Raw genomic sequence first — 23,687 nt, 5'->3', positions numbered from 1 at the left:
TTCATCACATTGAAAAATGGCTAAATAAAATAGAGTGGACAAGAGCCTACTATGTGATCTTAGTCCAATTAGCATATTCTGTATTATTTCAATCCTTTAAAAGACTCACCTTCTGACCCTGTATCAGAAAATTGTAAAAGAATGTGTTCTTTTGTATGTCCATTTGGTCAAGTTAATTAAAAGTTCTGTTCAAATCTGCTTCTTCTAACAGTTACTGAGGTTGATACATTAAGAATCTCCCATTATACTTGTAGATTTATTATCTATTATTTCTTAGTATTCTGACAAGTTTTTGCTTTTCTTAACCTAAGTTACAAGAGGAATAAACACTTGTTGATTTATTAGTCAGAGACAAACATATTTAATTATGAAGTGTAACTATTTTATTTTTGGCATTAATTTGACCTTAGATTTATTTTGTCCAATACTAATAAAGCTACACTAGCTTTCCTTTGGTTAGAATTTGCATGGTTTATTGTGTTCTAGCTTTTTATCTTTACTTCTTTTGTATCCCCATTTTTAAAAATCATGTCTGAAAATGCTTGTCTTTTAACAAACATTTATTACATTTACACTAAATGTAATTATTGTTATATTTGTGTTTAAATCCACTTTCTTAATTCCCCACTCATTCTTTTTTTCATATTCTTGCCTTAACTTACTTTTTATTAATCATTTTTTACTCTTTACCAGAGTAGAAATTATGTACTCTTTCTATTCTGTTAATGGTTAACGCTGAAATTATACCATGCATATTTTCAAAGTCCAAAGTGAATGCCTGTGGCCATTGCCAAATGCAAGAAAGTGACCTTAAAACACTTCAACATTATCCTATTCCAGTTTATAGTCATTATTTTTATTTTTGAAATTGCTCTCATGTTTTTAATCCTACAAGACATTATTTTTTTTAATAATTCTTACCACTCCTGTAATCTTCTAAACGATAATACTACCTTAGCAGAACTTTTAGATTTTAAAATGTTTTCACATATAATATTTTATTTGGTTTTCATAGCAACCCAATGAGGGAGAATGACTGAGTAGTATGTAAGAGGTCATTGTGGAGTAAGGCTGCTTGGCTTTGAATTTCAGTCCCAATAGCTATTTCAGTTTGACCATGTACAAATCCTATTACTTAATCTTTCAGTGCCTCTGTTTTCTCATTTTAAAAATAAATGGTGATAATCATAATTCTATCTTGTAAGGTAAAAGTGTGTGAGGAATCAAAGTGATAATGCAAGGAAATGACACATAATAAGTAACGCAATGCATATTGTTGGTAGTTTTAGTATTTTAATCACTATTTATCAATAATGCTATCCTCACGTTCTAAGGACCTAAATGAAATCTATAGACTTTAATTTTTTTTTCTAATGTTCACCTAATAGATGGTGAAGCATGGATTTAAAATAAAATTTTTGATTTAGTGACTTAGTTTACATTCTTGTCCCATTTAACTACCTTGACCCAGTCCTATGCTAATCTGGTCTTTAAGGTTATTTTAGCAAAATTATTTTTTTCCTATATATTGATATAAATGGTTCAGGAAAGAAAAAGATTAGTTGAGATTGGGAGAGGATATTGTAGAAAGATAGGAAGACAAAGAGAAAGCAAACAGAGTAAGCGTTACAGTATAATAAGAAGAGATGCAGGGCAGCAAATTGAGCAGAGGGAAGACAGTGGTTTGCTTAGGAAATAGGAGTATAGTGGCCAGCCTGGTGTCATCGTGGAACCCAGACTAGTTGTACAAATTAGAATTGGAAAATTGGAGCAGGTCTGTAGGGCTGCATATTGACAGGAAGAGATTATAGAAAATCAATAAAATCCTAAATCCAGGATTTTTTTTTTTTTTCCCAGCTGAAGAGAAACCAAATACAGAACTCCGAGATTTTTTGTTACTTTATGATTGAAAAACACTGAACTGTGGATTTGGAAGATTGCTGACTTAAAGAAGTCAAAGTGGTAAGTTATTTTAATGTTTTTTTGGAGTATCATATCGGTTCCCTCTGTAACCCTGCCTTTTGTCTTTAAATAAATCGTTTCTGTCATATGATTTGATATAGCTCAAGGTTTCAGAGTCTATTTTAGGCTTGTTGACAACTTATGTTTCAGTGTCCTCCAGGACAAAAGGTACTATTTATATTGGAAATGTGTCTTAGCCTTGGCCCAAAAAGTTTCTCTGATTTCAGAGATCTGGTAGGCAAACTTAATTATCTTTGCCTGTTTTCTCTGACCTTCACATGAGATATATCTTGAGTCAGGTTTATTTCATTCTTTTTTCTTTTATTTATTTTGAGGGGAGGGCTGGTGAGTAAAGGTTTACTGTTTTAAGAAAACTTTGCATAATTCAATGTAAAACTCAGGGGAATTATGACTTTTTTTTTTAGTAAGAGAAACCACTAACTTGACCAAGTCCTATAGTAATATTACTACCTAAAGCTTTAGAGTATTGAAAACTGGGAAAATAGAAAAAAAAATAAAAGTCAAAGCATTTAGAGATGAATATAAATGATAAAATAGCATGCATAGATGTGAGATTAAAGTATTTCTATTAAAATTTTTAATATTCTATAAAATGACTTGCTATAAAGATATTTAACTATGAGACATTTAGGCTAAGCATGAAATAAGGAGAGTAAATAACTTGTATTTTCTTGGTCAATGTTAATTCATTTGCATGTTAAAAATTCATTCTCTGGTACAGATATGAGGCTAGCTTGAATGGGGGAAAATTTTTTAAATAACTGATATTTATATATGTAGAAAGGAAGTTATAGAAAGACACAAGTTTTTTGGAAGTTGCTACTTTTGCTTAATATTTAATAGAGCTCTTTATTTAAGACATGACTTTGGTGCTATTTAAGTAGACTTTAAGCTAAATGACTAAATTTGTGGTACTTGATGTGTTCAGAGAAATCCTGAATTTACACTAGAGTCTTCCCTCTATAATACCATGTCATATTATGGACATTAAATAAAATAACAAATACCTCTTATGTAATATTAATTGGAAAAAAATACTTTTGAGAACATCAGAAACTGAGTAATTTTAAGTTAACAGAATTTTCTTCTTCTTGACATTGGATGTGTTTTATTGAAACTTCATCTACAAATACTCTTTAAGGATTATTGCCTTTTTTGTTAGGATATTATCAAATGTCCTATTTCACATTTTTCAAGGAATTCCTAAGATATCTCATTTGGCCCATTATAGTAACCATTTAAGCTTTAGAGTAAAGATAATTTCTTTGTAGAGCAATCCAGGAAATATGCAATATGAGCAATAGAACATTGATATTAACCACCGTGGATAGCTATTCTGAGGATAACTCTTTTGGGATAATTATTCTAGAAAATAGACATAACAACTATTTCAAATCCTTATTTTTTATTTTGTTTTTGATGCCAAAGACATCAAGGATTTGTTTGCAGATTGTACTTAACAAGATATACATATAGTTTAGTTTTTTTAATGCCTCTCCTGTGGGGTTTATAGCTCTTCATATTGCTTGCTTAAGTTGAAAATTAAGATTAAATGAGAAAATGTATGACACTGCATGACCCTTAGTAGAAACTTGTTATAGGTTTATATAACTTCACCTATCTTGGAATGCTAACAAAACTCCCCACATTTCTGCAAGTTATCCCTTATTTTAAGAACATCCTAAATACATTGTGAAAAACACTGATTTGGTATTAAAAGAACAGTTCAGAGTTAACTGATGAGAAAGTAATGAGAAGTATACTTCAAAACCAACATGGACTTGCCAGAAATTCTTTAGGGGGTGGTGGGGAGGGAAGAAAGGAAATAAAATGTGGAAAAAAATTGCAGGTGGAGCACATTGCTGGTTCTTTCTCATCTCTATCCATTTCTCTAGGGGAAATGAAAATAATTCTGTGAAGTAGAAAATATTATGAGAAATTTGGAAGAGTGGGATGGAAAGACAAAATGGCCAAGTGATAATAGAGTGATGGTGGGAAGACAGTTTATGGCAGTTTTAATAGGACCAATAGTAAAAATAACAATAATAACATTATAACAACCAAATATATTGGGCTTTTACTGTATCCACACACTGGGGTAACAGTTTTATTTGTGTTATCTGTTTAGAGTTGAGTATATCATACAATTACTAACATAAGATTAATTTATTAACAAAAATCATTGAGTACATGATCCATGTTATGCTAATGACTTACACAATATATGGAACTTAGAATTTGTATGTTACAGCCATTTGTTGAGCACATAAGGCAATGCCAGTCATTTTGCTAGGTTCTGGTAATATTTGATGTGACATCTACCTTCAAGAAGCTTCATCCAGAATGGTGGACATGCAAATATTTAATCCATTACAATATAGTGACAATGTAAATCAAATATATTAAAAATGGCCACTCAATGAATGATATTTCCCAGTATCCACAACTATGTAGAGTCTCTTTCTACATAAACTTTCCACATAAGATTAGCTTGAGACTTACTTTGTCCAATGGGATGCCAGCAAATAAGACGCAAACAGATGATTTGATGAAGACATAAAAAGTCTGTTTCTCCAATTCATGGGCATTTAAATTCCAAATAGTTTTTAAAATCTTAATGCAGATATTTAAATGACCAAAATTTGGGTTGGAGGTGGGAAACAGCTGAATTTTTGAAATGGATGCATGACATAATATTTCTTTTTGAAATGGAAACATTACAGACATTTGCAAATACATAGTTAAAGCAATATTTGGGATATTCAATTCAGTTGCCTCTGATTGTTATTTACCTTTTGTTAGTGAGGGACATCAGAAGTAAAATCTAATCCTAATTAAATAATACGTCAATAAGCACTGTTTATATACATATAATGCCAGAGGTTTGAAAAGGTTAGTATTCTCACACCAAGAAAAATCATTAAGTTCTAAAGGTCATTTAGATTATTTTTATGGGAGATTTTTTTGTATGTTCCTCACCTGTTGAGTTACCATTATTACTGATAATCCTTTTCAGATTATGAATAAACAGTTTGTGCTCTAAGTATTTATTCATGCTAATATTAACTTTGTAAACTGTGCTTCTTACAGGAGTATAAATAGTTTCTGAAAAGGACACTGACAACTTCAAAGCAAAATGAAGTTCTTTCTGTTGCTTTCAGCCATTGGGTTCTGCTGGGCTCAGTATTCCCCAAATACTCAAACAGGACGGACATCTATTGTCCATCTGTTTGAGTGGCGCTGGGTTGATATTGCTCTTGAATGTGAGCGATACTTAGCTCCCAATGGATTTGGTGGTGTTCAGGTAGGTATTGTTTATGGTATAAATTGCTGAGTTCTCTGTGCTTACAGTAAATGGTATTCTGATCCGTGTCTGTCAAGCTGAAGCACCATCTTATAATACTTCATCTATAAATACTCTAAGTAACACAGTTTTCTGCAGAAGAAACAATTAAATATTGTTGGAAATTTTATATGTTGTTTCTGATATCTTTTTTCAGCAGGAAATTTCCAATATGCTGTTAATATTTTCAAGTGGTTGAAAAGAAATGTAGTTGCATCTATAAGGATTCAAAAATAATTTTATGTCATCAATTAGTTTCTAGAACATCTAATGATATAAAGTAAGCCATAATTTGATTCTTATGAATATTGCTTTATTTATAGGTCTCTCCACCCAATGAAAATATTGTAGTTAGCAGCCCTTTTAGACCTTGGTGGGAAAGATACCAACCAGTTAGCTATAAATTATGCACAAGATCTGGAAATGAAGATGAATTCAAAAACATGGTGACTAGATGTAACAATGTTGGTGTAAGTGAATTTAAATTTCTTTTAACATTTTTATATAAGAAAGTAATTTCTCTCTCCTGCTTTTTGCTCCTTTTGAGCAGAAAGTTTTCCATATTTTAAATTATTTCATTTTATGTCATACTTTAGTTGTAACTCAAAATGAACTATTGCTTTGTGTTCAACTTTTGTAAATATTTGTGTATGTGCCATTTATCTACTAAGGAAGAGATAAGTTAAAGTTGAAAGCAGAATTTACTGATAAAAGCAAAACATCACCTTTCAGCCCTTATAACTATACACATTTCCTGGAAACACTTTTCTGGTTAGGAATTGAGAATTCCAGTTAAAGTATTTGCTATCATTTTTGTGTGACTTGTGTCTCCACGTATAATTCTTGTGTCTTCTCCCCCATAGGTTTTTCAGTGGTGAATAGCTATTTTCTCATTTTAACGAGGAGCATAAATGAGAGACTAATATCTACCTTCCTCTCTTCAGATGCTAAGTAGACAGTAGAAGCTAAGTGCTGCTTTCTCCTGGTGACCCACTGAAATTTCGCAAACCAATAATCTCTTCTGCCTCAACTGATTTTTACCTCCCCAAATGGCTCTTTGCATTTATTCCTATTTATGGTGGTTTCTGGTTCTCTTAATGTATCATTCCTGTGAATATTTGACCAAGTGTCTAGAATGGATATAGGTTTTCAGCTCACATGAGTTTCTTTTCATACTTGACCTTTGGTATTTTAGGAAAATAAGTTATAAAATAGCAAGGAAATATTTTGGAATTTAATTAACATGCTGTAAACTTTAATAAATAAGTCTTTAGGTTTCTACCTTTCTATAAGTCAAACTGAAGTAGAAAATTGGTTTTTCAGGTCCGTATTTATGTGGATGCTGTAATTAATCATATGACTGGTAGTGGTGCGAGTGCAGGAACAAGCAGTACTTGTGGAAGTTACTTCAACCCTGGAAATAGGGATTTTCCAGCAGTCCCTTATTCTGGCTGGGACTTTAATGATGGTAAATGTACAACTGGAAGTGGAGAAGTTGAGAACTATAATGATGCTTATCAGGTAATTTTTTTTAAAAATAGTGATCTGAATAAAGAGCTATGTATGCTTTTAATTATAGATATGCAGCATATTGAATTCCATTTTCAGTATTAGTTTAGACCCCTCAGGAAAACAGCTTACCAGGTCTGACTGCTTAAAAATAGGAAATTCAAATCAATATTTAAAAATTTTCCCCTAATTAATTAAAACGATTATCTACTTTACTTCCTATATTCTCCATTTTATGCTAGAAAATATTTCAAAGATATGTCCATAGTAGAATGTCAATATCCCAAGAGTCTAGTGCAAACAAGGAACTATAGAAATTTCTATTGATGAATAAGTGAATGAATGGTCCAGTGGATTCTCAGGTGAAAGATGATGTTTTATGAATCAGTCACAAAATTTTCACCCCAACAGGTCAGAGATTGTCGTCTGGTTGGTCTTCTTGATCTTGCACTGGAGAAAGATTATGTGCGTTCCACGATTGCTAACTATATGAACCATCTCATTGACATTGGTGTAGCAGGTTTCAGAATTGATGCTTCCAAGCACATGTGGCCTGGAGACATAAAGGCAGTTTTGGATAAACTGCATAATCTAAACACAAGTTGGTTCCCTGAAGGAAGTAAACCTTTCATTTACCAGGAGGTACATCTCTATATATATGTGTGTGTGTGTTTGTGTGTGTGTATAAAATAATATTTTATAAAATTAATGGAAGACTTAATTAAATATGCAATTTCTGTAGATTAATGGCTGAGTCATTTATGTAGAGCAGTGTTCTTTAGCTTCCTTTTATTCAGATACAGTACATCTAATTCTTTATCAAAATAGGTTCTATGGAAGTACAGAGAATTTATTTAGGCTACAAACTTCACTGTGCCATTTACTATCTCTCCAGAGACTGTTATGGAAGACTGAGAATCATATAGTTGTTGTTGTCTTGAGCTGATCTATCTGAGTTTAAATCTTGGCTGTACCACCATTAGCTATGTTAGTTTTTAGGCAAATTAATTAAACTCTCTGTGCAACAGTTATTTCACGTGAAGAAAAGGGCTAATGATAATGGTTGTGTTTTTTATTTCCTTTAGAGAATTAAATGAGTTAATATTTATCAAGCGCTGAGAAATGTTGTCGGTCAGATAGTAAATGCCATGTTAATGTGATCTATTGTTATTTATGTGCAAGAATAAAAATTAGGTCAGCATTCTCTCAGTGCAACAGGTCACCTTGTGATTATGTTTCTTTTAATGTCATAGCATCTAATTCATCAAAACAAGTAAGAATTTTGGTATAAGGAAAACCATTTTGAGTATTTCAAATAACATAAATAGTTTAAAGCTGTTTTCTATATAATATGAATTTTTGGTTAGAATGGTTTACAGTTCTTATATAAAATGATATTTTTTTCCTATCTTTCTACTAGGTAATTGATCTGGGTGGTGAGGCAATTACAAGCAGTGAGTACTTTGGAAATGGCCGTGTGACAGAATTCAAGTATGGTGCAAAACTAGGCACAGTTATTCGCAAGTGGAACGGAGAGAAGATGTGTTACTTAAAGTAAATAAAATACAATTTGTCCTTTGAATTATTTCATAAGGCTATTAGTCATATTACCTCCATATGGGTTACCTTCTTAGAACCTTCCTATTTAGAAAACTGTCGGATCAGTTATTAATTTAAATGTCATAGTGTCACAAACCCCAATTGATCTTCTTTTATATTTAGAATGTCAGTCACAAGAAAGTATGCCTAGAAACCCAAGATATTACCAAGGGATTTTAATCTATGTATGATATTAGTATACTAGATTTGACTAACATTTGCATATCATCTTTTAAAGCCAGATTATTATTAAAATAATCATACTATTTATAAAGTACCTAAAATGTGACCGTATTATAGAATTTACATATGTCAATTCATTAGTTTTAAATATTGAAATGTTTATAACAATACAGTATTGAAGCCTATTTTAATCCAGGTTGCCATTCTGCATAATGTCATATGGATGTTGACCCTTGTAAAGTTCATCTAAATGACAATATACTGAAATCTTTCTAAAAGGACCTTTGTTTATAACAAAAATCTATAGCTGTAACATGAATGGAATACAAGTAATCCATACATATATAGAAACATGGATTGTATTTGCAGATTGTGTTTGTGTATGAGTGTGTGTGTATCCCTTACAGAATAAACATTTAATTAGGGAGAGAATTTAATCTGAATATGCTATACAGAAAGAGATGCACATTTAGATTCCTCTAAAGTTATTGTAAGGGAATACATAGATGTATATATTATTTTTTTTAATAGGAACTGGGGAGAAGGTTGGGGTTTCATGCCTTCTGACCGAGCACTTGTCTTTGTGGATAACCATGACAATCAACGAGGACATGGAGCTGGAGGAGCATCTATTCTTACATTCTGGGACTCTAGGTAGGAAACAAAGTTCTCTAGTGTTTTTACCTACCTTTCGATCATGGTAAGAATATTCTATTCTTCTATGATAATATTTTGTGACTTTCAGACTTTATAAAATGGCAGTTGGATTTATGCTTGCTCATCCTTATGGATTTACACGAGTAATGTCAAGCTTCCGTTGGCCAAGATATTTTGAAAATGGAAACGTAAGTTTTGAAGTTGTTCAAAAGATCTTTTGCTTAATAAAAAGGAGGGAATTTTGTCCTAATTTAACATGAGGCTATTACATCCAATATGTCTTCATCAAATATTAAGTGTAAACCTGATGCAGAACTCTGATTTGAGTAATGCAGAAAATAGTAAAAAAGTAAAATTCATATTCTCTGTTGTCAAAGAGGATGAAAGCTGTTTCAGAAATATAACAAACAATCCCTACCCCCAAGAGAAAATACTGAAAGATAAGAGCAAGATACAGGGAGTAAAATATGTACTTCTAAGAAATACCTATCTCATGGGGTTGATATGAGGAATATGCACACTAACGCTTGTAAAGAACTTAAAACTTCACCTGCCCATAGTGAAAGCAATATAGATATTTGTTAAATACTTAAAAAAAAAAGTTTTATGGAATGCAAAGAAATGATTCAGTTGAGATGAGGTTAAATAGGGAAAGTACCTTACAAGAGGAAGAAAATTACATGTATTATATTCAAGAAAATTACATAGATGATAGTAAAGAATTTACAAACTATTTCAGGAAAGGTAAGAATGAGAAAAATAATGGGGAATGTGGTAAAGGCATTAATCTAACTAGCAATTTCCAAAAGGAACCAAGAAGTAGGATTATGAAGATATTTAGAAAACAAATAAAGGGCTTTCCTTTTCAACCGAAAATTTCAGAAGCAGCCATCATACAGAAACTGCACACCTAAAGCAGAAATTTCGCATCCCTACAAGTCAGACAGATATCTATCTAGTTGTTTCTAGATTCCTTTGAATTTGTGAAGCTTACTACTTTGTAGAGTATATTTTACTGTTAGATTTAATGTTTAGAACATGTCCCTTTATATTGCGCCAACTTCATATAGTTTCCACTAATAGGTCTTATTTTTGATGTCAGGAGTCATCACCTATTTCCTTTCCTCTTTTTCCTGTGACATTTCCACTTCCTGAGACTTCTGCATGCTAAAAACTCTTGGTTTTGTTCACTATTCAGCATAAGACACGATTTTAAGACAGGCACTGTTAATGCTCCTAGACTTTTTTTTTTTTTCCCCCTGTGAATATCTTTAAAAATGCCAGTCAGAAAAACATGCTAATAAAAATTTGGTCAGTTTTGTAAGAAACATTAGGATGGGTAAATTAGTACATTTATCCAAAAGGAAGTATGAATTTAACAATGATCATATTCAAGGCATTTTCCCATACATTATTTAATTTTTATAGCAACCAAGCAATATCTCCATTTTACAGATAAGGAAACTGAGGCACAGAGAAGTTTTTCTCAGCTGGTAGTGATGGAGACTATGTTTTAGTCCTGGTGTTTCTGACACTAAAGCCCTTGCCATTTCAATGACATTGCACGGCTTACAGTGATTTTAGGAAGACACTGCAGTTCCTCGAGAAGAAAATGAGAGGATAAAAAGTTGTTATTCTGGTTTAAAATGTGGCACTAAAGAACCAGAGGATAGAGAGATGAGGAAGACTCAGTAAAAGGCTGCAAAAATAAGGAAAGTGTTAGATCCTAAATAAAGACACTGCCCAGACACAAGTAGCAGGATAAATTGACTTTGGTGTAATGGAGAAGGAAGAGGCAAATACATATACGTTAAAACATGAGGGTTTCTCTTCTTCCTAATTAAGGATGTTAATGATTGGGTTGGGCCACCAAATAATGATGGAGTCATTAAAGAAGTTACTATTAATGCGGACACTACTTGTGGCAATGACTGGGTCTGTGAACATCGATGGCGTCAAATAAGGTAAGAATAGTTATTTAGAGCTGGCCTCTAATAGTAAAGTTTCTTTAACATTTTATTTCTAACTGTTGAAGTTGAAAAAGAGCAATATTTTTTATGATATTGTGTTTTTAGGAACATGGTTATTTTCCGTAATGTAGTTGATGGTGAGGCTTTTACAAACTGGTGGGATAATGATAGCAACCAAGTGGCTTTTGGAAGAGGAAACAAAGGATTCATTGTATTTAACAATGATGACTGGTGAGTAGATATCCATTCAAAATAATGTTTTATACTTGTATGTTCTTAGTTTATTCTTTTCTGCTCATTTACTTTCTTTTGTATCTGAAAAATCCTTTAATTAGTGGAAAAAGAAGACATAGGGATCAGAAAAGGGCAGAAGAAAAATGATGATGCCTCTTATTCTTTTGTTCTACTGTTTTTATAAGGGCTTTCTGTTGTAAGTAGAGTTTGTGTTGTGTACCTTCATAGTATCATATGCATATGTATAATGCACATATATATGCTCACACCTATAAACCCCACAAAATATACAAGGTAGTTAATATAAGGATTGTGAAATCATTAAAGGAGCATGTCTTATGGTCCTGTTTTGTTTTTGTTTTTTTAAATCATGGAACAATGCTGCCTCAATACTGAAATATCTTTTTTTTTTTTTATAACAGCTCTTTCCTCAGCTACTTCTCTATCTAGTTCTTTAGTATACTTTCTTCACTTTTGTCTCTCTGTGAGAAATATTTTTTAAAGCATTTGTGTAAAGAATATGTATCTTATGGTTAACGATTTGCTTCAGGAGATATTTGAGTTTTAGTTCTGAAACTTCACTTTACTGGCCTTTCATTTGTGATACTTATATCCTCTTCCTTTAGTGTAATGGTTCCCTCATATAAAGCTTGGAAGACGTCTTTGCAAGCAGTTGAAATGTCTTAGTGCAAGGCCAACCTCTATCTATTCCAGTTCATTCTATCCTAAATTACATTTTACTAGCCAAAAATAAATGAATAAATAAATCAGATGTATCTCTTTCTTCCCAAAAGAGTCTATGGCTAATTTTTTATTTTCTTTTGTGAATGAGACAACCAAAATGAATTTATATGAGACAGCTTTATATTCCAAACTATGTACTTCTTCATAGAAAAGCTAGATCATTTTTACCTCCAGTGCAAATTCTTTTTAGCCTCTTGAAAAAAAAAAAAAAAGATTTTGAAAAAATAATCCACTTAAATTCTTTAATCAGTATTTTTTTAAGTTTGTATGAGGACAAATATGGAATGTAGTACTTTTATCAAAGCGTGGTAATTCCTGCAAATCTTCACTGATATTATTTAACTTTCATTTCTTTGGTAATATTCACTAGTAACTATGGAATTGGAGGTTCTTCTGTGAGCTTCCTTTTGGTCCTGAAAAAGCTATTCGCATCTACTGGAGAGGTCTTTGTGTTTGTATTTTCTTCTTACTGAGACTACTGCTTAGAATTCCATAGCACAAAGTTAACCTGTTTATTTGTTTTACAGATAGTCTGTATTCTTGCTTTTAATTGTGTTGAATTTAAGTTAAATCTTAAATTTTATTTTACAGGTCTTTATCTTTAACTTTACAAACTGGTCTTCCTGCTGGCACATACTGTGATATTATTTCTGGAGATAAAATTGATGGCAATTGCACAGGAATTAAAATCTATGTTTCCAATGATGGCACAGCTAATTTTTCTATTAGTAACTCTGCTGAAGATCCATTTATTGCAATTCATGCTGAATCTAAATTGTAAAATTCAAATTAAATGCATATACTCAAAACAATAACCACGTCCGTTGTTTCTTATATATAAACTCTTAATTTTTAGTAAAAGCTGTAATAAGTAGTCAACTTGAAAAACTCAGAAAAGCATAAATGATCATTTATAATTACATGATTATAAGATAATTACAATCAACATGTTGTAGAAGTTAGAAGACTAACTTTAACATATTTTTCATAGGAATTTCTAAGAACTCAGAAAGGCATCTTAACAAATATGTTTGTCATCATTAACACCGTTTGCCCAGCTATGTATCTCTAAATTCTGTCAGTCTTCCATAGAGTATTTCATCAATTAAGTAGGGATAACTGATTTAATGTTGATTCCCATGCAACGTGAGTGCATTTGTACGGTTTCACAACATAAAAATACTTTGTGGTTAATGGAGTTGAAAAATAGAAGAGACCTAAATTATACAATCTACAGTTCTTAATTATACTTTTTCTATAGTCTTTACTCTTTTTCATATTTTTTCTAATGACTTTGACTTTTAGTTGTATGGCTATTTGTTCCTACTCATAACCTCTATCATGGATGTTTATTTAGAGCTTTCATGACACCATGTGGTCAGGCTTTTTCCTAATCCTCTAGCTGTTCATTCTCTTTTGTCTTGACTTTATGGGATTTGTTTGGGCTCCCTCCTAGGTCTTCTTATAACTCTCAGTTGTTTTGCTTCTGCTCAAACGAGAACATACAGGACAAAACTCAGAAATTCTTTCTTTCTTTCACCTATAAACTTATCTATCCCTGCTGTGAAGCAGATTCATTGTGCATTGGTTACCACCTCAGCTCACTCATCTTGGGCTGCAGTCTACTACTTGCATGAGTCCAGTGAGACAGAACACACACAGACAAGAAATTGCATGAAGCAGGTTTATTACTTACAGACATGCAGCAAGGGACAAAAGAAGCCCAGGATTCATGATAAGCCAGCCTTCCAAGGGTCAGAAAGGTTTCCCAGGGTGGATGAAGTCTCAGCTGCATGTGCCCCATTTGCACTGTAGGCAAGGGACCCGAGAGAGCAGCCTGCCCTGGGTTTTATAATGGGGGGGAGGGGAGGCAGGGGTCACATGATGAGCTAGACTAAAGCAATGAAGAACATCCTGTTATAGGAGGAATAGTAGCAGAGCCTGGGCTGTTTTTCCAGTTCCTCCTTATCTCAGGATGCTGGATTCCAAGCACATTCTACAGTTATTCTTGAGAACTGTAGGTGAGAAAGAGTGAAGAACTGAGCCAGTCCGTGGCCACCTGGAGAACTGTCCTGCATTTGCCCCTCGCATTTTCTTCTTTCCCCCTGTCATTGCAGTTTTAAGCTGCGATGCTTTCAATTTTTCTACATTCGTTATGATGTCGGCTGTGGGTTTATCAACTATGACGCTCATCATGTTTAGGTAAATCCCATCTGTGCCTATCTTGTTATGTGTTCTTATCATGAAAGGGTGCTGAATTTTGTGGAATGCTTTTTCTGCATCTATTGAGAGGATCATACAGTCTTTATCTTTGCTTCTATTTTTGTGGTGAATTACATTTATAGATTTGCCTATGTTGAACCATCCCTGCATCTCTGGGATGAAGCCCACTTCGTCCTGATGTATTATTTTTTTGATAAGCACATAAATTCAGTTTGCTAGGATTTTCTTTAGAATTTTTGCATCTACATTCATAAGGATATTGGTCTGTAGTTTTCTTTTTTTGTTGCATCCTTTCCCAGTGTTGGTGTCAGGGTGACGTTGGCTTCATAAAACATGTTGGGGAGGATTTCTTCCTTCTCATTGTTGTGGAATAATTTCTGCAGGATAGGCACCAGTTTTTCTTTATAGGTCCAGTAAAATTCAGGTGTGAAACCATCTGCTTCAGGACATATTTTTTAGGAAGGTTTTTTATTGCTGCTTCAATTTCAGTACTTGATATTGGTCTGTTCAGGAATTCTATTTCTTCCTAATTGAGCCTAGGGAGGCTGTGTGTTTCTAAAAATTTTTTCATTTCCTCCATGTTTTCAAGTTTATGTGCATAGAGGTTTTTATGGTATTCATAGATGATACTTTGTATTTCCATGGTATCAGTTGTAATTTCTCCTTTTTCATTCCTAATGGAGCTTATTAGAATCCTTGCTTTTCTGCTTCTCATTATTCTAGCAAGAGGTGTGTCAATTTGTTTATTTTTGCAAAGAACCAACTTTTTGTTTTAACAATCTTCTGTATAGGATTTGTAGGAATGCCTCCATCAAAAATCTCAACCTCAGCTTTGTATATTAGAATCAGGTATCCTATTTGCACTCTAGGGCCACAAGTAAAGATTAAATAAATCTGTATGTTACAGTGAAAACCCCTATCAACCAATCTGGCACATACTTATTATTTTACAGCACTCTTTTAGGTGCTTTAAAACATATTACTCATGTTCAAGTACAAAGGATAGTTGGAAAAGCAAAATATAACTATATGATATATTAATAAAGATACAGGGAAATAGTTAAAGTAATGCATAATTAAGTATGGAAAGTAAGTTGTTTGGTTTCAAAGGGAGGAGATAATGCCTATTTGAAATAGTCTGAGAAAGTTTAGTGGAAAAAGAATGTCTTGATATAGATAAGGGGGATATGTAAGGAAAAGAAAAGAGGGAAGTTTATTCCAAAAATAAGAAAAGATACAACAAAGGTCTGAAGGAATCAAAGAGACTGTGTGACAGTGAATAGATCAGATGATTAATGAGGACAGAGAGGTAAATTTATGGGATCCTAGTGGAAAATACATTGGAAAGGTAGAATGTGACTGACAACAGAAGAATCCATTTCCTGTCAAGATTTCCCTTTTAGGTTTGATGTGTTCATATCAGCAATGCCATCTCTGAATATAAAGGATGTCTCTATTATGCAAGATAATTATATGTTATCACTGGGATGTTCTAGGAACTAATTATCATTCCTTATATGAATATTCATACATAATTAGTTTCTCAAGTTTTAGTGTACCTTACCTTTATAGTTTGCTTCCCTCCTTCCCCTAGCCTTCAGCTTTGTAGTTTAAGTGAATCTGGATTCCACTGTAGTCTACTGGTATATAAATCTGCTCATCTTTGAATGGCTTCAGATTTGCATGAACCTATATTTCTCAATCCTCACTCTAGGCTTCTATTGGCATGTGTTGAAATAATTGTTTTTGAATGACAATCTGCTTCCTGCTTACTATTTTTATACCATTGGGGAGGGAAATTATAGAACTGTCCCTTGATTTAACTGTCAGTCAAGTAACAACTCAAACATACTATAAAATTAACAGTGTAATGTAAATGTAGCTGCTCCTCAAAAAAAGAAACAGTGAGTAGGGAAAAAGCATCTCCTCCATGCTTTCGGGTATGTTAGGTGAATTATAAGTATTTTTTTTATTAAAGTCAACATTTTTTAAAGGAGAAAAGGAAGGAGAAGAAAAAGAGAACATGAGAAGATAACCTCTGAATTATAGTTCTTTCTGTATTTTTTCACTTTTATTTACTGGTGACATTTTGATAGAAATTCAGAACTTTTCCTAATAGATGGTTTGCTATGGATTTCCTATCCTAGGCCCCATAATTGTCCTTGGTCTTCTTCCTCCTTTTGGAACCCTTCTACCCCTATGCAACATTTAGACACTGGAAACAACAGAGAGAACACTTCATAATGTACAATTTTACTCTTGAATATTATTCCACTAAACTTTTTTTTCTTTTCTTCTTCCTTTCCTTTTTTTAATTTGGTTAAAAGTTTTTTTTTTTCCTTTTTTTGTTGTTGTTATCGGCTAATGTGAAAAAGTAACATGCGTACCAATCTAAGGAGATAGAAGCTTCAATTATATATAGTAAGTGTAAAATAGGATTTTTGTCAGGAGAATGTTACAAACACTTGTAATGCTACAGAGCTTTCATTGTTTCACAGAGCATCACAGAAAGTGCTCCAGTAGCAGGGACCCCCCCCACTCCCATAATGCAACATAAATATGAGATGGGAATAGTAAATAAATGGCCTTAGAAAAGATAACTTCTGGAGTCTAACTTCTGGTATTACCAGTTCTCCCACTGAGCTCACTCTGACCTATAGAGTCAGCTTCTTGTTAAACTACCAAAAGGGAAGAGGAAATGAGTCTTTAAAGAAAATTGAATTTTTCCCTCCTCACTGTCTCAAAAGTTTTAATAGATATTAATGGCTTAATATAATTTCTATTAATTGACTTAAATTTCAATAATTATTTTAAAAATCTTCTGGAGATAATGTCTTAGCCCTTTTAGAAATATTGGTGTCATAATGGGAAAGATACCTTAAGTAAGCCCTGATTAGTCTCCAATCACTAGATGACAGTCACTGCCTACTGTGTCATTTTACATTCACGGTTAAAGAGAATGCTGTAAATGTCAAAATCTGTAATAATCATTTCCACCTACACATCAGCTGAAAAGTTGCATGAAAATATGTTTATTTCTACTTAGTAGTAATGTACACATTCTAGAGATGTAGGCCCTTTAGGAGTGAGAATGACAAAATGTTTTCTTTCCTTCCTTTAAAAGAGTACTCTACCCAGTGAACTAAAATCTTTTATATTCACAATACTTTAAATTTTATTTTTAGCTCATCATAATGGGTTGGAATAATCACAGGTTTGGATAGGAAAAATTATAGATATAAACTATCAAAGATGGCAGAAGATATAGGCCTTTCTTGCTTTAATACATTAAAATATATAATTTTTCTTTTATCCACATTACATTGACAATTTTTAACACAGAACATAATCTGGTAAAGGTATCGCTAAAGGGGCGATAGGAAAAAGACAACATTTTTGATACTATGATTATTTAGGCTAGGGGAAAAGGGATATTTTTTCTGATATATAATTTAGCATAATTATTATTTTTAAGGTATTTATATTTGACTTTAATTAAGATAGACATAAGAAAACTACTTTTAGGAGTAAGGAGAATATTTTTAATTTTCTAGACAGGATTATTATGTAGTAAAGCAGGTTACAAACTTGTTTTTTAACTTGGAAGAACCCCACCCTCTTTATTCCTTAAAAATTGAAACATTTGGCCGGGCGCGGTGGCTCACGCCTGTAATCCTAGCACTCTGGGAGGCCGAGGTGGGCGGATCGTTCGAGCTCAGGAGTTCGAGACCAGCCTGAGCAAGAGCGAGACCCCACCTCTACTAAAAATAGAAAGAAATTATATAGACAGCTAAAAATATATATAGAAAAAATTAGCCGGGCATGGTGGTGCATGCCTGTAGTCCCAGCTACTCGGGAGGCTGAGACAGGAGGATCGCTTGAGCTCAGGAGTTTGAGGTTGCTGTGAGCTAGGCTGACGCCACGGCACTCACTCTAGCCTGGGCAACAGAGTGAGACTCTGTCTCAAAAAAAAAAAAAAAAAAAAAATTGAAACATGTGGAATCTCAATGTATAAAAAACTAGCAATGACGTTTCCTCTGTTTGAATTTGCAGTGGGGTGGAGGGAGCTGGATTGCTTCTCCCACCTCCCCCTCCCTGTCCTGGGTGACTTGAAAGCATTTATATGTTCATGATATGTTGCTTTTAATTCTAAGTATAGGAAGAAAAACATTAAAATGTGATTTTTAAAATATTTTTTAATTCAATACCTTATATGAGAAATGTTTTTGAGAGTTTTAAAAGTTAAACCATTTGAGAATATTATGAAATAATAATCTATCTCATGTAAAAGTGTTCTTACTGTTTCTAAAAGTATCATTTTTATATATTTCACTGAAAATAAGTAGAAAATAAGTATACATAAGTATGCTACTTGTGTAACTCACAAGTAGTATAAAATAGTTTAATATTTCATTTGCTGCTGCAATACTGCTACATAACAACCACAAAATCTCAGCAACCCCAAACAACAAATGTTTATTTTTCTTGCTCCCACGTCTGCAGGTTATTGGAGGCAGTTCTGTTTCATACTGCAGTTTACCCAGGCTTGACTTCAGGCTATGGGTTGGAGTTGGAGTTTTTCTTGAATCAGTGGCTGCTCAAGGCGTTGGTTTTTTTTTTGTGGTGCAAGGAAGAAATATAAGGCAGTAAGTCTAATTATGAAAGAATATTCAAAGCCTTTGCTTACCTTCATGTGCAAACATTACATTGGTCAAAGCAAGATACATGGGAAAGCCCAATATCAATCAAGTGGGAAAATATACTCTGTGTACTTGAAGGGTAGGAAGTGCAAAGACATATGACAAAAAACATGGATGTGTAATTCTTTAACATTGACAGACTGAAGAGTTTGAAATAATAATCCAAACTAAAAATATCAAAGCAGATAAAAGTAAAAATTAAACTCAGCTTTTATCATGGACACTTCAGGACAAATATGATACACTGATTCAGCAATATATTAGATAATACATGTACGTACACACACACTTTCTATTACCATAATTCTAATTGTATAGTTTCCTTTGTAATCAATTGTTACAATAACTTTTAATGATAATATCTTCTAGGCCCACAGGAAACAGAAGTTTTCAAAGTAGGCATACGATGAGTATTTATTGTTTATACCTGTTAAGCATCCTTTCCTCCTTCTTGACAATAGCACATCAATTTACTGTTAAGAAACCACCCATGTTGTCCAGGCATGGTGGACCCCGTTTCTCAGCTTCAAAGATAGGAATGTGTTCTATGCTGGAACGAACAACCAACACATCCCATTCCCTTGTCACAATGCTTGGTTCAGGGATGGGCTCATAAACCGAGCCAGACCAAATAGGAGTCAGCCTTGGGACTTTGAATCCAACTGTTGGGAAAGAGGTGCTGGCAACTGTTGGGAAATGGGTGCTACCTTTTTACTCTGAGTTTGCTGATCTGGTAGGAAGTAAGCTTGACAATGGGTGTGAATAGCTTTGCCACTGCATGAAGGAAAGCCTGCCGGTGAATGAAGCCATGACCTTGGAAAGCCAAGAGGTGAAGAGAAATGTCTTGAGATTTTTTTGAGCTCCTAATTCCAGTCTGAAGCCGTCTGTATCCCTGCACTTCCCAGTTATTAAAGCTAACAAATTTTCTTTGAGCTTGAGTCAATTTGATTGTGTTCATCACTTGATATCGAAAGCATTCATCCTAATACCCATTGCTACTTTTTGTTCTGTAGTTTTTCTCCAATACCCTCTTTCTCTGGACTCACTTTCATCTTGTCTGACACACACGTTTCCTCACATTTCAAGGATCATCTATTTCCCTGTGATTTTAACTTTTTACTATATCTTGGACTCATGATTAATTCGTCGTTTTTCTGAAAGTGAAGACTTGTTGGATAAAATGTGTTCTTTAACCATCAGCTTTGTTTCCTCAGTTAGGTATGTATATTAACTCCCAGATCTCAGTGAAAATGTGTCCCAAGTTTTACATGTTTTGTTGTATATCTAAAACTCTGACTATACCTATTATTGTGGCACTGGCAGATTGCCTTGAAAGTCTCCAAAATTGTCTCTTCCATCTGGAAGGCCTGACACCATATCTCATGCATGAATGTATTCCTCAGAACCATGTGGCATCTGCCATTGTCCTCCTTTATGTTGTGGCTTCACAGGTTTCTGTTAAGCCACCATGTGAAATAGCATTTTAACCATCAGCCCCTTCCTTGCTGATCCTAATTCTTTTTGTAAAAAGGCCATACTGTATTGAAACCACAGTTCCATGACAAAGCCACTAACAGAGTTTATGTATTTAGCGATGCCTGGGAGCTCTTGATATGCCAAAGCCCTGATTTGTTTGGGAAGAATCTCATTTCCCCAACAGATCAGTGGTGTTTTTTAATCCAAATGTATCACAAAGATTTTTGGTTAATATGCATAGTTTCCTTCTTTAGGGGAACTTATCCAAAATCATCTGAGGGGTAGAGGCAACATTATAGGACTCAGAGTCACTCCTTTCCCATTTACACTTTGGTCAAGTTTTGCCTATCTTTCTTTTTTTTATTCTTTTTTCTCTTCTTTCTTTCTTTCTTTCTTTCTTTTTTTTTTTTTTTTGAGGCAGAGTCTCACTCTGTTGCCCGGGCTAGAGTGCCGTGGCGTCAGCCTAGCTCACAGCAACCTCAAACTCCTGGGCTCAAGCGATCCTCCTGCCTCAGCCTCCCGAGTACCTGGGACTACAGACATGCGCCACCATGCCCAGCTAAATTTTTTCTACATATATTTTTAGCTGTCCATATAATTTCTTTCTATTTTTAGTTGAGAGGGGGTCTCGCTCTTGCTCAGGCTGGTCTTGAACTGACCTCGAGCAATCCGCCCTGCTTGACCTCCCAGAGTGCTAGGATTACAGGCGTGAGCCACTGCACCTGGCCAGCCTATCTTTCTTTATGAATTTTTTTTCCTCAAAGTTTCCTGTTCTCTTGGAAAAGAGAGAGATGTCTTGTCCCTGCAGTTCTTCTTCATTAGTTGAATTCTGTCATCAATATGGCTTCTGATCACGTTGAGAATCCCACCATGAAAAAATAAAACATTTCTGATTGGATATATTAGGCTTTATGTATTCTAACAGGCATTAAATTGAATTCTAGGATATAACCTTATGATCTTGTCTTAGTCTCAGAACAACAAATATATTACTGTTGATCATAAAAGCTTAACATTGAAATAGAATAGAGGAGGCAAGCAGGAACACTTCAGAATCTCAATAAATCCATCACTAGCTGTTAGAAATTAGAGCACTATTAGAATTATTTCAATAATCAAACCTTCCTGAGGTCTGCACATTTGTGTTCTTCCAAAATTTCTGTGTTGAAATCCTAAATCCCTGAGGTCACGGTATTAGGAGGTGGGGCCTTTAGAAGGGATTAAGTCATGAGAGTGAAGCCATCATTAGTGCCCTTATCAACAAGGCCCTAGGAAGCTCATTGGCCCCTTCCGCTAAGTAAGGACACAGCCATGATGTGCCCTCTGTGAACCGGGAAGGGGGCCCTCGCCAGACACCGAATCTGGGGGCGCCTTGATCTCGAGTATCCCAGTCTCCAGAACAGTGAGAAATAAACTTCTGTTGTTTATAAGCCACCCAGTTGACCGTATTTTGTTGTAGTAGCCCAAACAGGCTAAGACAGACGTAGTATTTGCTTCCTTTTTTGACTTTCTGGGATTGTTGCTGTGGACTCACTTTAGCACCTAACCCTGCTCCCCCCGTTCTCCAGCACACACGTGTGAACGATTCTACTCGGAATTGACATGTTTCATTCAATCAAACAAATGTATTTGTTATGTTATCAAAACATAAAAGCACTTGTTACAATGTTTAAATGTAAAATATATTTTAACTCGGTACTTTGATTATTATTGTTATTTAATAACTTGCCTTATCATACCCGAACCCAAAGTTTTTTGCAGGGATGCTGATTTATTTGGTAAAATCTATAATTATTTCCCAAATGGAATTGCTCCTAGATGCTGTGAGAGAGGAAAGCAAGCCAGGTTAGATGTTTTGGTAAAGTACTGCCACTGAGGGACTGCTCAGATGCTCTCTGACACAATACTGGACTGAATTCATTAAAGTATAAAGAACTTCTGGCCCAAACTGAGCCCTCTGACAATCTCCCAATAAAATGGAAGCCATAGAGTTACATTCTCTATGTTTAGTGCCTTGTTGTAGCTGATATTCTGTGGTTGAACATATCATTAATATCTATTAACCTCAGAATAAAATGTCATATTGAAGTTGAAGCGGGGTGTTGGGACTTTGCTAAGGAAGATTGCTTTTGTAGATGCAATGAGACGTAAAATGGAACTTCTGTTACTAGTGGTACATTTTATAAGAATTGGTTCGTTCTTTAGGAATTCTGCATAATTCTATCTTAGACACTTGTAGTCCATCAATGTCAGTCCTATCTGTAATTTAATTTGACTAGGATATTTTCTTTTCTCTCTTTGTTTTTGGCAAATGTTATTTTTCTGAATATTTGCTATTCCTGTTCTAATGGAGAATAATTTTTTTTCCTTTTAACTCATTGAAAATAATATTTAGGGTCCTTAGCGATAAATGACATGGTACAAATTTTTAAAAAGCTGATATTTTAATTGAGATTTACTGTTAATAATTAATTAGGAGAATACTAATAAAAAGATGTTGTTTAAATATTTCTATTCCATATTGACAGCAGTATAATGCATACTGCCTGCAAGCTATAATGGTAGGTACAAGAGGTAAAAAGATGAACAAGGTGTAGCCTTGCTCTGAAAGACCTATCCCTCAGTGGAAACTAGCCAATAGTTCTTAGGCCCTATGAGAATTTTGTATTTAACTTTCTTGTTAATCCAAAATACAGAAAAAGATTAATTCAAAATATATTAAAAAAAGAAGACCCATATAGTCTAGTGCAGTATTTTTTCACTGTTTCTTTGAAATGAATTAAATTCCTTATCACTGCCAATAAAATTTGACCACATGGATTCTTATTTAAAATAGTTAAAAGTGAATCTAAAGATTAGTTCTGTTTTTCCTTTTTTTCTACTCTTTACTTGCTTGTGTCATTCATACACTTTTCAGGTCTAAAATAATATAAAAATGCAATCGTTTGCTTGTCAAAACCTCCTTGCATCTTTCAAAAGTTTATTTAGGATCCTATCAATTTTTAGCTGATTCACAAAAAAATCAAACAAATGAATTTGAAGCAAATATTTTTTGTAAACTTCTTA

At 33.8% G+C, this 23,687-nt stretch overlaps 1 protein-coding gene across 1 annotated transcript; it reads left to right on the top strand.

Moving 5' to 3' along the window:
* The first annotated feature begins 1,900 nt into the window (after positions 1–1,900).
* On the top strand, positions 1,901–13,036 carry LOC138390908 (alpha-amylase 2B). The gene is made up of 11 exons (XM_069480880.1): positions 1,901–1,962; positions 5,074–5,287; positions 5,650–5,796; positions 6,650–6,847; positions 7,247–7,477; positions 8,256–8,389; positions 9,149–9,271; positions 9,363–9,462; positions 11,120–11,238; positions 11,350–11,475; positions 12,814–13,036. The coding sequence occupies exons 2-11, from the start codon at positions 5,120–5,122 to the stop codon at positions 13,001–13,003; spliced, it is 1,536 nt and encodes a 511-aa protein (XP_069336981.1). The 5' UTR covers positions 1,901–1,962; positions 5,074–5,119; the 3' UTR covers positions 13,004–13,036.
* Positions 13,037–23,687: the final 10,651 nt, after the last annotated feature.

The sequence above is a fragment of the Eulemur rufifrons genome, chromosome 8 (genome assembly GCF_041146395.1).
Source record: "Eulemur rufifrons isolate Redbay chromosome 8, OSU_ERuf_1, whole genome shotgun sequence".
Taxonomy (NCBI): Eukaryota; Metazoa; Chordata; class Mammalia; order Primates; family Lemuridae; genus Eulemur; species Eulemur rufifrons.
Note: the sequence above shows the minus strand (reverse complement) of the source record. Positions and strands in the feature narration are given on the sequence as shown.

Bases quoted from the DNA above. Each gene is read 5' to 3' on its own strand.
- LOC138390908 (XM_069480880.1), top strand. From the start codon at position 5,120: ATGAAGTTCTTTCTGTTGCTTTCAGCCATTGGGTTCTGCTGGGCTCAG. The intron at 6,848-7,246 runs GTAATTTTTTTT...TCACCCCAACAG, and splicing joins ACTATAATGATGCTTATCAG to GTCAGAGATTGTCGTCTGGT. The intron at 9,463-11,119 runs GTAAGTTTTGAA...TTCCTAATTAAG, and splicing joins GATATTTTGAAAATGGAAAC to GATGTTAATGATTGGGTTGG.